The following is a 14,738-nucleotide window of genomic DNA, read 5'->3' on the forward strand; positions in this document are numbered from 1 at the left end:
CTTAGCTAAGAATAGAAAGAGATGCGGGATAGGGAGAGAAACTCAGAGGAAGAAGAAGCTGCTCATTTCATTCATCACAGAAAGTACCACAAATTACAGCTTATAGGGGTCTCCCCCAACGATAACTAACTGAGCTAACAACTGATTGACATGTGTGTACCTTTCAGCTTACTGCTAACTAACTAATACCATCAAAACGCAAAATACAGTTAATTAAACGCTTAACTAAATTCACTGCATATCATAAACACACCCAAATGATCAGCACAATAGTTCAATTTTGGCAGCAATTTTAGGTGTTTATAAGACTAGACCATGGAAAATAAATATATTAAAACAACAGGAAAAAACAATTTGATCTTGTGATAAAAGCACATTTTATTTCCTGTATATCTGTTATGTATACATTTGACAGAATATATGTATATATATATGTATATATAGTTGAAGGCATAAGAAGATACATAGTATGATGAAGCGAAACTTTGAATGCCAATATCCCTTTTATTGTACAACTGCTGCAAATAGATTAATTTCAAGCAACTTCAAAAGCTCTCAGGAAAACCTCTGAGGGCTGTCCACCACTCAACTTGTGCTTCCCATTAATCTGTTTCAAAAGAAAGTTCTCAGCTCATACAAATTCGTGTATAGTACAACAAATAATATGAAAATTAGACTAATTACATACCACGTAATAAGGTACTCCTGTGATATTCGCTGAGTATTTCTCAAGGTCCTCAGTGACCTTCAAAGAATCATCAAGCACAAGTTCAGCACAAACTTTTAAGATCAATCAGAATCAGGTAATAGTGTTCAAATGGAGATGCAATGTCAAAGAAATAATGCAAGAACCAGACAGATCGAGGTCACGATCTGTTTGATTGCTTTAATAAAGTACGGGAGGGACAGAATTTCGTGTTATGATTTGCAAGATTGAAACTTTTCTCTATGTTGATGATGCTTATCAACCAAAGAAGCAACAAACGTAAAAACATTGAACAGTTTTTTTTAACAGTTTGCAAAAGACATTGTAGTAAACGACGACGACATAATTTTAGGTGTCTTTATGATGATCCGTTGGAGGGGAAAAAAAATTAGAAGAGTACAAACCTCCTTGACTCCGTTATTGGGATCTTCAAGGAATTCTGCTGCTCCCTGTACACCAACTTTTGCAGCACATTCTAGAAGAAATTCCCTGCATTAATCATGAGTTTCAGCAAGCACTCACTGTTTTAGAACGTTTAATGAACAAAAGAACAACTTGTCTAATGTAACGAGATAACTCTGTTGCGTGTAGGATGTGAAATTTTACTTTTCACTTTGAACATTATTATCCCAATCAGGAACTAATTAACTGTACCATGGATATAAATCATAGCTGAATTGTAGAATGTAAAAAGCTCTCATCTTGTAGCAGCTAACCTTACAAAGCTTTCATGAAGCTTATTTCATCTATGTGCAAATACTAATTCACTTTCATGAGATTACCAATTGACTGACCAGTCAAAGTGAATCCGTTATCAGAAGACTCTAATTTCCAGATTCTCATACTAGTGCATTACAATTCCAGTTCAAATTAAATAAAGAGAACATGAAATATCATGAAAAAGATAAATATCAAAGCTTATGATTTAGTTGGACATAAACCTAGCTGTTTCATCAAACCTGCACTTACTTATCACCAACGTATTTAGCCTGCGTGAAGTAACCAAGGAAGAGCTCCTCCACAAGTTCATGCTGCTTATCGCCCTGTTGTCCTGCAAAATATATAAGCCTGTGGCTGTCTAAAGTGTTGCCCCTGTATAAATCCAGAAACAATGTTGATGGTTACTTAACTGATAAACATAGTGACCATATATGAATACGAAATGAAATTTCGTTCTTACGTGAGACCGGATAGGTTGTATTCCATACCAAGACCCCTAAATATCTGCAGTTATCATAATAGCTTGAGTAAGTACCAGCCCAATCAAAATGGCATTGCTTATGATAACGTGTGCATAGATAACTTATAAAGAAGAACCAGAAAATAAGAGGCAACCTCTGTCATTCGAGCCATAATTCCTTCTGTTCGAGATCCAAACTTTTCCCTATAGTACTGCAACTTATTTACACCTTCTTTTGGGGCAGAAGGGTTAAGATAAAACGGATGCCATTTGATCTGCAAACTAAATTGGAATAAAGTTAGACTGAAGCTTATCAGATTCAGATCAATGTCTTAAAAAAAAAGAGAGACCTTAATGAAGGAGAATGACCTCAAAATCAAATCGATCTTTTGAAGCAGCTAATGCTCTGTCTAAATTTTTCTTGCCAACAAAGCACCATGGGCATACAGTGTCTGAACTGATATCAATTCGAATAGGTTTCTTCCCACTGTTGGTGCTGGTTGGCTGAGCCATGATTCTCGAGTATCTAGCCTTTCTAACAGAAAAGCTAAATCAGGTTGTGAATCAGTAGATTTAAAAGTTATTTCTTCAATTTAAATTCTACTGAAAACATAATTAGATGATCAAAAGATCTCAGTAGTCGTTACAGAAAAATACTGCACAAAATTAATTAACTATTAAGAAACACAATAAGGGGATAGTTTGAACTAGTAAACCCGGTTAATATCAGATTCTGTAATCTCACATCCTGGTGGAGCAAAATTGTCTCTTAACTATTGATTCTATCCATCCTTAAAAATACTTATAACTGATGTCTACTTCACCATTTCCGCTATATCTTTCCAGCACAGAAGACGAATCATTGATTTGCTTTAAAACAAAGTGGGAGCTGTCAAGGAACCATTTAACCCAAAAGCTTAAACTAATAGTTAAGACTCAAGAATAATTTTTATTAGCACCAGCCCTCTGTACCTTGTATTGAAATTTAATCAATAAATGGGAGTTATCAGGACATTAACTCTAGACATCTTGGACTAGAAGCCATGAAGAACTATTTAACCCAAAAGTCTATACAGATAGATAAGGCTCTAAGAACAGTTTTTTTTCATCTGTAACAGGCGAATCCTAACTCAAGAAGAATCCTCAAACAATTTTTATTATCTCTAACAAGCGAATTTTAGCTAAATGTATGCCTGCAGTTAGGGAGATACATTGGAGGCGTATTGTGAGTTGGCAATATTACTTGCAATCAAAACGCAGGATCAACAATGAAATGTAAAGGAAATGAATTAAAACAGTTAAGAAGACCTAGAATATAAAAACCAGCAACCAACAAAGAAAAAGATCAAAACATGGTGAGAATTGGGGAGTAAAATGATATAGAAAAGATCGATAAATGAAAATAAAGCAGGAATTAGAAAAAGGGGTTTATATTTACCGTGAAGAAGAATAAGGATGATGAAGCAGGGATTTTGTGAAGAGGTACCAAACGCATTGGCAATGGAAAATTATAAGGAAATGAAATTGCTTAGCTATTGGATAAAGGTATTCATTCGTTCGTTGTCTGTTTGACCATTTCAGCATTTCTTTACCTACCCCATTACCAGAATAGAAGTGCTTTTTTCTTTAAATAAATAAATAAATAAATATTGATTGCAAGAAAAAGGTACATTATAATTCCACATGTTCAATTCGATTTCCAACCCCATCAAAATTTCACCCTCATTAGTAGTTGATATGTAAATTCCACTGTAAACGTTCATCCAAGTCTGTGGTTTACTCTGACCTTGAGAGTGGATAGACCTACCATTACCTAAACTTTTATCCTACCAAAAAAAATAATAATTCCACATATTTAAACACATGATACTTTTAATTCGAAAAAAAAAATCTTCAAAAATTACAATAAAAAAGTGAGCTGCTAAATTATCATACCAAGTAAGGTTTGATTGAGTAGTTAGGGGCCACATATTACTTAAGTTAGTTGTCGAGTTCGAGTTCTAACGAGTTGAACACTTATAATATTCAATGCATATGAAGTATTAGATGTACGATATGCCATAAATTGATTCTGAACATGTAATATAAAACCGACCTAGTAGAGTTTAAACCCATTTATGGAAAGACGGATGTCGTTTTCATGAGAAAGTTGTCACCGCTACAGGTATAACAGGGATCAAGAGAACGAAAGCATATTAACGATTAATAGGAGGGTGCAAGACTATTTTCGCCAAACATGTTGGATGAAATTGGAACAATATGGTAAGAGACAAAAGTTGTTCAACCTTAAAACACCATTCATGGAAAGTTGAATGTTGTTTCATAGAAGCGTGTTAATAGTAAAATACAATTTGAAGGCACGATCGAACATTAATGAGAGAGTTGAAGTTGCTTTGTGATGAAAGCGACCGACGGAAGGACATTATTAGGATAAGAGGCTGATATAACTGAGAGAGTGTTTGTAACGACCCGATTCGGAGTGGGTGGCGCCGGGGTAAGAAGACCTGAGCAAGGAGCGGCCCTAAGGGATGACGATGGGGGCAGGAATGAACTGAATCTCACATCGGAAGTGGAGAGGGAGTGATTGAGGCTTATTAGTAAGATGAGAATCCAATGCATGCAGACGCGTTTTAAAGCCGTGAGGCCCAATGTGTTGGAATTGGGCCAGAGCGGACAATATCTACATGGTATTGGACCAGAGTGTTACAGTGTTTGGTTAGCTAAAAAAGCATCATGAAAGGGGAATGATAATGTGAATGAGTTATTTTCATTTAGAGTGTTTGGTTAACCAAATTTAATTAGAAAATGAGAATGTGATTCGTCTAAACTAGAAATGACTCATTTCCTCCCTAATATTTTTTTCTTCTTCTCAATTGGTGCTGAGTTTTTTTTTTTTTTTTTCATTTTTTAAATTTAATTCATTCCACTTAGGTTTTTTATATATAATTTTATTTCTATTTCCTATTTAATCATGTCACTGCAAATTTATATTAGTATATTGTGAAGGATTATTTTATTATTAATATACTTTTACTATTTTGTATAATACAAATTAATTTTTATTTTTCAGGTTTGTTAGTTATTAATAATTTTATTTTTATTTACCTGTTAAATATATTATTATCTAATTAATTTTAATTTTATCACGTTTTAACTCCGATTCCAAAATTTGAACCAAACACTTTTAAAAATAATTGAATTTTGATTTGAGATAAAACCAAACGAAAGAAATAAATAGGTATTCTGATTCTGATGCCATAGCATTCCGATTTCGATTCCAATTCCGATTCCGAAGTTTGAACTAAACCCCCTCTAAAATAAAACCAAGAAATCAACAAATCAAATACACGCATTAACGATCAACGAGAGCTAGGAATTCATTTTCGCTTAGCTCGCCAAACAGATTGACATTACTGGGTTAAATGTGTGCATCCAAACAAATGACGGACGTCAATGCATCGTAGTATTTGTGGTAGACTGCTAAGACTGCATTGCGTTAGAGTGGTGTGGATTTGAAAGTACCTTATCTCAGCTAGGAGATCAGACTACGACTACGTAATTAGAAAGATTTTAAGAGTGACGAAGGAAATGACGCACGGTGAAGGAGAGGGAAAAGAGAGAGGAACATAGACAATACCAAGGATCCATGAATGATATTGGAATTTGGCAACGTGTTTGTAAAAGCGATGTCATTAGGGTATCTGTTGTAAACGTACTCGCGGGGTGTTTCTAGAATTATGCTTACAAGGGAATTTCGGTCTATGCAACTAAGAAATGACACAAAAGAGCACACGAGCAAGAAGAAATGAGGAAGTCTGACTGGTGAAGAAACTAGAGAAGACGAAAATGTCTGAAAACTAGGAGGACATCGATGGATCAAATGAGCTCAATTGGAAATTTTGGACATTTATGTTCAATTTTATTGTTGGTCGTCTCTGCCTTTTATCGATGACGGATAAGAAAGTGCTCTTGAAATCAGTAGCTCTAACTTTGTTGTCTTTTTTCATGAGTACTTTCCTCCTTCTAGGGTTTATTTGTGATGAGCTCCAAAAGATGATGAATTCGTTCTGGTGGGGTACGAAGAGTGGAGATAGAAGAAATATTCATTGGTTTAGTTGGAGTAAGCTCTGTTAGTCAACAAAGCGAGGAGGTTTAGGGTTTTAGGATCTTTGAGATTTCATTGTCCCGCTTCTTGGAAAGCAAAGTTGTAAATTTATTACAAAACCACACATAATGGCTAGTTAGGTGTTCAAAGCCAAATCTTACCGTCAGGATACTTTCTTATCGTCCAAACTAGACACTAATCCTAGTTATGTTTAGAGGAATATGTGAGAGTCTAAATTGGTTCTTGCTCAAGATTTGAGGTGTAGGATTGTGAATGGTGCTTATATTCGAGTTTAGAGGGATCCATGACTGCCTAATGCTTCTAATTTCATGATTAGTTCATCTTGTATAGCTGAGCTTGAGAATTACAAGGTTGATGATCTTTTTATTGATGGCACACGAACATGGGACAAAGAGAAGATTCATTCGTTGTTAAACCCAGTGGAGGCTAGAGCTGTTTGTCAAATAATTTTTCCTTATTGTATACAAGGTTGTTTATATGGAGTTTGACTAAAGATGGTATTTACAAATCTAAGTTAGGGTATAAGGTTATTGAAAGGAGGCACGAGGAAGGTAGTTTAGAGGATGGTTGTAAAAAGCTTTGGGAACTAAAAATTCCTCCAAAAGTTAAGGATTTTCTCTGGAAACTCTATGCACAATGCTTTCCTTTAACTTGTGCTTTGTGTTGGCAGGATAACGAAGTCGATTGGCACATGCTTGTTTCTTGCCCTTTTAATGTTTCGTGTTAGGGTGTGAATGGAATCACTGTTCCAAACGCCACTATCAAAACTATTAGCAATTGGTTTTTTAATGCTTGTGTATTCTCGATCTAGTGATTATTTGTCCCTTGTGGCTGATGTTTTTTGGACAATTTGAAATGAGAGGAACAATACAATATGTAATGAGAAGGTTACACCTACTGGTTTTGTTGTTCGCGCAACTATACGCTTTCTAATTGATTGGAAGGCTAGCGATGAAGTTCCAATGAGAATGTGACCAGCAATTGGTGAGCGTAATATTCGATGGAATGCGTCTAGTAATGGTATTGTTAAATGCAACATATATGCTTCTATTTTCAATTTGAGAATTGTTATGGTACAGGAGTCGTGGTACGAAGGGAAAACAACAATTTTGTAACATATAAAAACTTTTATCTAGATGGTTTGCTTGATGTTAGGACTGTTGAAACGTTAGCTCTTTCGTCTTGCTCTAAAATGGCTTTGTTCACTCAATCTTATGAATGTGGTGATTGAATCAGATGACAAGTCGGTTGAGGATAATTTTCATTGGAATTTTCAAGTGTCTTATGCTTTACCATTAACAAATGGGGTGGCTGATATGATTACTCGCCCTTAATGCTTTAGTTTCTTTTATAATGATTCACCTTATTCATTATTAAGGTTTCTCATTTTCAAAAGAAAAAGAATAGAGCATCTCCAATGGAATATAATGAACCACTCATTATACTCCTTTAATAAACTTACTCCCATTAAAGTGAGTTTAATATATTGATATTTTATCAACCACTCAATGTTTATTGAGCTTTTGATTATTTATATATATATTATTTTTTATTTTTAAAATAATATGATTTGTTTAATTAATTGGTGAATCCTTTATGATTGGTAGATCCATTATAATTGGGTGGTTATAGAGTTCAACCATTAAAGTTAAATAGTTTAATAAAATGATGTTTATTAAATTGATGATGTTATATGTATATGGAGTGGTTGTGAGTATAAACCATTAGAGCTGCTTATGTAATTAATAATAGAAAATCTTATTATAAAGTATTTGTGACACAATGTCAACGGCTGAACAAACCGGGTCTAGAAGAATCGAGAGGAGGTGACGTACGTGCTAATGATTTGGTTCGGAAATTGACCCGACCCATCTCCCAGATTCGTGGACATTGGCTTGGAAAATTGTCATCCCTTCGTCAATGCCTTCAATTCTCGTTTTACACACCTGACCATTTTCTTACATACATTTTCCCGATAAAGCTCAATCTACTTCCAATTTCAAACTTCAGACATCCTATTTCTCCGATTAAAAGGGTAAAGGTAATCTTTTTCTTTCAGCCACAGATTTTTTCCTCTTATTTTCCATCTTTCCTTTACGCACCGAATTCCTTTCTTTTCTTCTCTTTCGACTTTCTCATCTACCAAGCACGAATTTAGGCATCTTAATGTCAAATTGAGTCAGCGGATAGCTAATTCCATCTGCAATTGCAGTTGAAAACAGAAACTGTTTCCCTTCTTAAAATTGTACTCTTCAGTCTCATGCATTCTGTTTATTGATTGCAATTGATAGGGTTTTTGTTCGGTAAATACATTATTAAATGGATATTGATGGTATTGTTGGAGAGACCCCAAGGTCCGAGAAATTGCCGAGAAAAAGTGCAATTTATGTGTGGGGATATAACCATAGTGGGCAAACAGGCAGGAAGGGCGAGGTCCGCCAATTGCGGATTCCGAAGCAACTTTCTCCTGAGTTATTTGGGTGTCCAACTGGTGCAAATGCTCGCTGGTTTGATATAGCTTGTGGCCGAGAGCACACTGCAGCTGTGGCCTCTGATGGCTCGCTTTTCACTTGGGGTTTGGTTCCTTTTACTCATCGTCATTGCTTGTTTTATTGTGCATGCTGTTGTTCATTTTAGCACATAGTTTTGTTTTTTATGATTGATTTTCACAAATAGTATGTGTGTTCTTCTCATGGTTACTTGTTACTTATGATTTTGATCATTGTGTTGTGCTCTCTTAGAAGTTTCAAAGCCAATGTGGTTTTTCTTATTTCCCAGAATTTATAAAAAAAATTCAGTGCTGAATTCTAGTTTTTGGTCTAACATGGAGTTAGTTTGTGAACATTGATCCTTATGGCATACACTTAGGGAAAACAATATTTGCATCCTCATTATTTGGCTATATTTTGACTTTAGAGCATTTGGTGACATTTGGCCCTTAAGATTTGGTTTTGGATAAAATGTGCTTATTAGTGGATGGTGCTATGCTATCAATGCTTGAACGCCAGGATCCATGAAATTAAAGGTTAGGGGAGAAAGATCCAAACTTTTGGGGTACAAACATCAAGTTAAGACTCTTGGTGTTCAAACATGACATAATGTATTAAGGGGTACATTTTAACTAAAATCGAAGACCAGGGCCAAAGTTCACCAAATTGTAATCAAAGTCCGAATGTCAAATTTGACCGAGTACATGGATCTAGATATTGTTTTGCCCATACATCTGTTGTTATATTTGTTACAACAATTAAACTTGACACACCATAATAAATTTGTTGCATAATTGTTTGATCTTTCTGTTCGTGGCATATACTTGATTATTCATTTTCTTATGAATCATTGTATTGGGCACCCATTCAATGTAAGAAAAATAGGAATGTTAAACTTTCTTTAACATCAAAGGAATAAAAGAACGTTTTTAAATGTTTGACCAGGTGGTAATGAATTTGGTCAATTGGGAGATGGCACGGAGGATGGTAAGAAATACCCAACTAAAGTAACACAACTGGAGACAGAGTTTGTGAAATCTGTATCTTGTGGAGCACACTGTACTGCTGCTATTGCGGAACCTCGTAAAAATGACGGAACCATCTCAACAAGTAGACTTTGGGTTTGGGGACAAAACCAGGTATTTTACCCTATGAAAAATATGATTGTCAGTTTGAATATAGATATCCTTGTTCGTGCCTTCTCTTCCTCTGTGACTTGGGTGCAGTTGTGCTTTTTTTCAATAAATTTTCTACTAATCATTGCAGGGATCAAATTATCCACGATTATTTTGGGGGGCATTTGCGCCAAACACGGTATGTGATTTATCAGGTTCAACATTTTTTTGTTTTATAATAATAAAAACGTTCAGTGAACATCTTTAAGGGTTTTCAAGTGTTTATATTCATCATATTTTGAGTCCTGTATATTTTTGAGTTGTTAAAGTTAGAGTTAATTTTTACATTTTGATTTTTTTGTTATTATTTTTTAAGCAAGAAATAATCAGAATTATATTTCATTGCTCGTTGCTGTTGGAACAGCTACTGTGTTTGGATTTTTTGTTTATAACGAGTTGCTGGATATAATAGGTCTTAATGCTTAATTTTGTGCTCTCTAGTGTTATGGTTCCAAGTACTAGATACAATCAAACGTCAAAATGTCACCTTCGTGAAGGAATTAAATTTTTTGAGAACTCACAATGTAGACTTGCATATTTTTATTTTTAATTTTGTTGTCATTAATATTAAGAACTAATTAGATTTAAATTTTTCTTTTTAGATTATCAAACAAGTGTCCTGTGGTGCCGTTCATGTGGTGGCTTTATCTGAGGATGGGCTGCTACAAGCTTGGGGTAAATCCCATTCTAGATGCTTAATGTTATTAGTGAACTGCTTAATTTTTTTTATGAAGATATGCTTTTATCGGTGATGCTCAATCTAGCAACATTAACACATGTTATTGTTTAAAATTGGTCTGTAAGTATGCTTCATTTATCTAAATGAAGCAAGCAACAAGCTATTTAAACCAGTTTTAATCAGACTTTTCATGCTTTTGCTATACCAGGCTATAATGAATACGGTCAGCTTGGCAGAGGTTTTACTTGTGAAGGACTACAAAAGGCTCGTGTGATAAATGCTTATGCAAAGTTTCTTGATGAGGCTCCTGAGATTGTGAAAATTATCCAAGTTTCATGCGGAGAATATCATACGGCTGCCGTATCTGAAAAAGGCGAGGTGTAAGTTATCTGAAGGAACTCTTAAGTGGAGATAATTTCTATGTTTAAGTATGATAATTCTGGTTGTCCACATGACATATGTAACTGTCTTTGAAGGTTGGAAAAAATCTTCTTGTGGGATTCTCACGTCCATTCTGGAGATGGGATGCAATGGAATTGCGATGCATTCTAATATGCAAGTCTCTATTCCCTTAGCTTAGTCAAGCCATGAAAAACATAAATTTCTTTTCGACTTCCTTGTTTTCAATGTGTTATGTCAGTTTTAGCATTGGCTTCTTATATTACCAATTATCTTTTGGTTCTAAATAACAAATTTTGCTATGAATTGGACATTCTATTTTGTGATAATTCACTGTTAGCACTAATTCAAAAGTAGATATTGTTCATGACCACTTGTATGTATGCATATAATTGTAAATGAACCGATGTCTGGACATGCTTTGTAGTTATCTCGGGATTATATGAAACAGTGTGTAATTTTCTTTTAATGGAAGTTTAAATTACTGATATACTGACTACTGCATTTAAAGATCACTTGCTATGAGCAATTTGCTTAACTCTTGCATCCGAGTTTCTGGGGTATGATAGGAATTCATAACCGCTGTTTAGCTGCATTCTGCAGAACATTTCATGTTTACTTAGTTTTTTTTATGAAAGTCGAGAGTTGCATTTAACGATACTCAAGATTGCCAAATATTTATTTAATGTATCAGAAAGAGAGTTGATTTCTTTTAGATATGTAACTATCAAAGATATATTTGGTTACAGTCAGCTGTGGAGATTTGAGATATAATAGACTGAAAAATTGCAGTGTGCAAATAAAAGTTAGCATATAGTATTAGCAATAAATTTAGGAAGGGAGGTGGAAAAAATTGAGTTTTTGAACCATGTGGCACATGATCATGGGCCATACGTGGTGGCATTCCTATAATGGATGCAGATGCTAATTCTTTACTAGAGGTCTGCGTCGTTGTTGAGGACAATTAGGCGAATGTACTGTTTTCTTAGCTTTCTACTGTTTTTATTCTCCTCCTTTGTGATACCTTATTAGTTTTTCTTTCCAATAGTTAACGCCCCATTTTTTTTTCCTGCGGAGATCTGACTATATTTTTTCATTTACCATCAATTCAAGTGTAATCTGAAACCTGTTTGTTGTTGAATGGTACTTTATTATACATCATATCTCCTTTGTTTAGAACACTTTTCCTTTTGTTGACGACTCTTAGCTGATTCCTTGCAGCTATACATGGGGGTTGGGAAATATGGGCCAACTTGGGCACACTTCTCTTCAGTCAGGGGATAAAGAGTTACTGCCTAGGCGAGTTGTCGCCCTTGACGGAATTTTAATAACAGATGTTGCATGTGGAGGTGTACACACTTGTGCTGTGACTGAAAAAGGAGCTCTTTATGGTTGGGGAGGTGGTCAAGCCGGCCAATTAGGCCTTGGTCCCCAAGCTGGATCCTTTTCTTTCATTCCCAGTGAATCTGAACCAATCTTGCGAAATATTCCTGCATTGGTTCTCCCAACTAATGTGCAACTTGTTGCCTGTGGACATTGTCACACACTTGTTTCTTTGAAGGATGGAACAATACGTGGATGGGGTTATAATAGCTATGGACAGGCAGCAAATGAGAAAAGTACATACGCTTGGTATCCATCTCCTGTTGACTGGTATGATATTGATATATAGCTATTGTTATTTGATAGCTTCTTTGTAGTCATGAAGTTGATGGTAGTAACATTTTGCAGGTGTGTAGGGGAAGTGCGAAAACTAGCTGGTGGTGGTGGGCATTCGGCAGTTTTGACTGATGCTTTTTCGTTAAAAGAATTGTGTGAGTTTAGACTTGCAGATAATGTGACATTATCAAATGCTTCACAGATTGAGGAAGTTGCATCTAGAATTGGAGCAGATTCGTTAGCACGCCTCTGTGGAAGACTCAGGTATTGATCTTCGTATATGGTTAACGGATCTATGAAGGTTTGAATGATATGTTGTGACATGATGATTTGCAGGGAGCACGTGGTTGATGGGGGTGAAATGGAGTTTGAACATAAAGAGATCCCGAGAGGGAAGAATGGTAGCAGCAATTGAGGTTTGAGATTGCTGATCATTGTGTTGATGTATATAATACCAATTCCTGTTGAATGGGGGAAAACCCAATACTGTATAAACTTATGTACTTGTAGTCTGCTATGTAGTCTAGATGCTGTTGTTGTAGTATATGGTTATGACTGAAATTAATAGCCATCTGCTTGATGGTGAACTTGTAAATAATACATTATGACTTATGAGATATCATCATTCTTGGACTTTAACTTATTATGAGCTTCTTATTAATGCTTTCACACTTACAATGACATATGGGTTGTGGTTATGAAATTCTTATGGTATTAGACGGTTAGGAAGACCTTTCTTTGTCTCTCGTTTCATTTAAAATAATATATTGGTTAGAAGGATATACAAGAAGTTGAAGTTTTTTTTTTTTTTTTGAGAGGAACAGAAAAGAGTTTTTGGGGACAGAAGATTTTCTTTCACAAGGTTAGGGATGGGGATTGGAAAAGAAATTAAAGAGACAAGGACAGTCTAAACTAACTAATAGTGTTAAAGCTTGTCATTGAATATATTTCAAATTACACCTGATCCACAAATTTGTCTTCCTAATAGTCTTGTAGAAAGCTTCAATGCAAGTTGCAACCAGTGGGTTGGATTTTCATCAAAGCCAAGATTTCATATGTTTTTGCTTACTATGGGCTACAATTTGTTTGTGGAAGCCCAACCCCTGTTTGTTTACACTATTAACCCCTTTTAAAGAAGAGGAAATTACATAATATAAATTCCATTTTTTAATAAATAATTACAGAAATTCATCAATTGATTTATTTTTCTGAAAATCATTTGGTGTTACAATCAATTTGATATATTTTTGTAATTTTTAAATCATTAAAAATTTGCTTTGCTATTATACTTTTTTGGCTGTGTACGTGTAAATATTTTATGTTTTTAATTAGTCATGTAAAAATCCTTTTAAAGATTTAAATCTAGTTCTTAATAAATAAATAAAAAAGGTTAAAAGAGCATCAGCTATGGATTTGCAGGTATTATGAAATATAACTTGCAATTGCTTCTTTCATTTACGAAAATTTTCAGACTACTTTAGCTCCCACTAGTTTACCTAATTAGTTATTAATTAAATTTAAATAAGTAAATGTGACTTAAATTGTGGGGATAATTACTAATTTGACCCAATCAAGGACCCCAATTTACATATCTAACTCACCTTGCCTCAAAGTTACCAAATTAGACACTTTCACCCATTTTGGACAAAACTAACCTTACTTCTATTCGATGAATCAATCGTTCTTCTTCTTCTTCTTCTTCTTCTTCTTCTTCTTCTTCTTCTTCTTCTTCTTCTTCTTCTTCTTCTCCTCCTCCTCTGCTTCATCTGCTTCTTGTTGTTGTTGTTGTTGTTGTTGTTCTTCTTCTTCTTCTTCTTCTCCGTTTCAACTTCTTCTTCGGTTCATTTTCTTCAATTTCAGATACCAATCGTTTGAGATTTTTGACATATTATGTTCAATTTCCTGTACAAATGGTATATTTTTTGCTTATACGCTTACTTTTCTCGTTGGTTTTGCCTCTTTCATCATCTGTAATGGTATCGTTTCAATTTCCTCTATTTTTCATAATTTTTTTCCATTTTCCTCCATTGTTGTCGCATTTGTGACAAGAACTGTCGCATTTCGTCGCAAATGCGACAAGAGTTGTCGCAATGACAAATGTGACCGTTCTTGTCGCATTTGTGACGAAATGCGACAATAATGGAGGAAAATGGAAAAAAGAGGAAATTGAATCGATACCATTAAAGATGAAGAAAGAGGCAAAACCAACGAGAAAAGCAAGCGTATAAGCAAAAAATATACCATTTGTACGGAAAATTGAACATAATATGTCAAAAATCTCAAAAATCGCTAACGATTAGTATAAGAAATTGAAGAAGATGAACC

At 34.8% G+C, this 14,738-nt stretch overlaps 2 protein-coding genes across 4 annotated transcripts; one reads left to right on the forward strand and one right to left on the reverse strand.

Moving 5' to 3' along the window:
- Window positions 1-360: 360 nt before the first annotated feature.
- Window positions 361-3,480, reverse strand: LOC136208069 (uncharacterized). 3 transcript variants are annotated; one of them, XM_065998916.1, is made up of 8 exons: window positions 3,325-3,480; window positions 2,256-2,417; window positions 2,042-2,161; window positions 1,887-1,930; window positions 1,676-1,798; window positions 1,111-1,195; window positions 689-745; window positions 361-607 (listed from the first exon to the last, which is right to left on the reverse strand). In XM_065998916.1, exons 1-8 carry the CDS (start codon window positions 3,379-3,381, stop codon window positions 536-538), a joined length of 720 nt encoding a protein of 239 aa, XP_065854988.1. In that variant the 5' UTR covers window positions 3,382-3,480; the 3' UTR covers window positions 361-535. The 3 variants fall into 3 exon arrangements, with proteins under 3 accessions (XP_065854988.1, XP_065854985.1, XP_065854979.1); XM_065998913.1 differs by having other exon boundaries at window positions 2,256-2,421; XM_065998907.1 differs by having other exon boundaries at window positions 2,256-2,433.
- A 4,456-nt stretch (window positions 3,481-7,936) lies between these two features.
- On the forward strand, window positions 7,937-13,056 carry LOC136208084 (uncharacterized). Its single transcript, XM_065998922.1, has 9 exons — window positions 7,937-8,053; window positions 8,304-8,587; window positions 9,447-9,640; window positions 9,768-9,815; window positions 10,279-10,351; window positions 10,564-10,735; window positions 11,976-12,407; window positions 12,486-12,677; window positions 12,750-13,056. The coding sequence occupies exons 2-9, from the start codon at window positions 8,332-8,334 to the stop codon at window positions 12,826-12,828; spliced, it is 1,446 nt and encodes a 481-aa protein (XP_065854994.1). The 5' UTR covers window positions 7,937-8,053; window positions 8,304-8,331; the 3' UTR covers window positions 12,829-13,056.
- Window positions 13,057-14,738: the final 1,682 nt, after the last annotated feature.

Source organism: Euphorbia lathyris, chromosome 1, assembly GCF_963576675.1.
Source record: "Euphorbia lathyris chromosome 1, ddEupLath1.1, whole genome shotgun sequence".
NCBI lineage: Eukaryota > Viridiplantae > Streptophyta > Magnoliopsida > Malpighiales > Euphorbiaceae > Euphorbia > Euphorbia lathyris.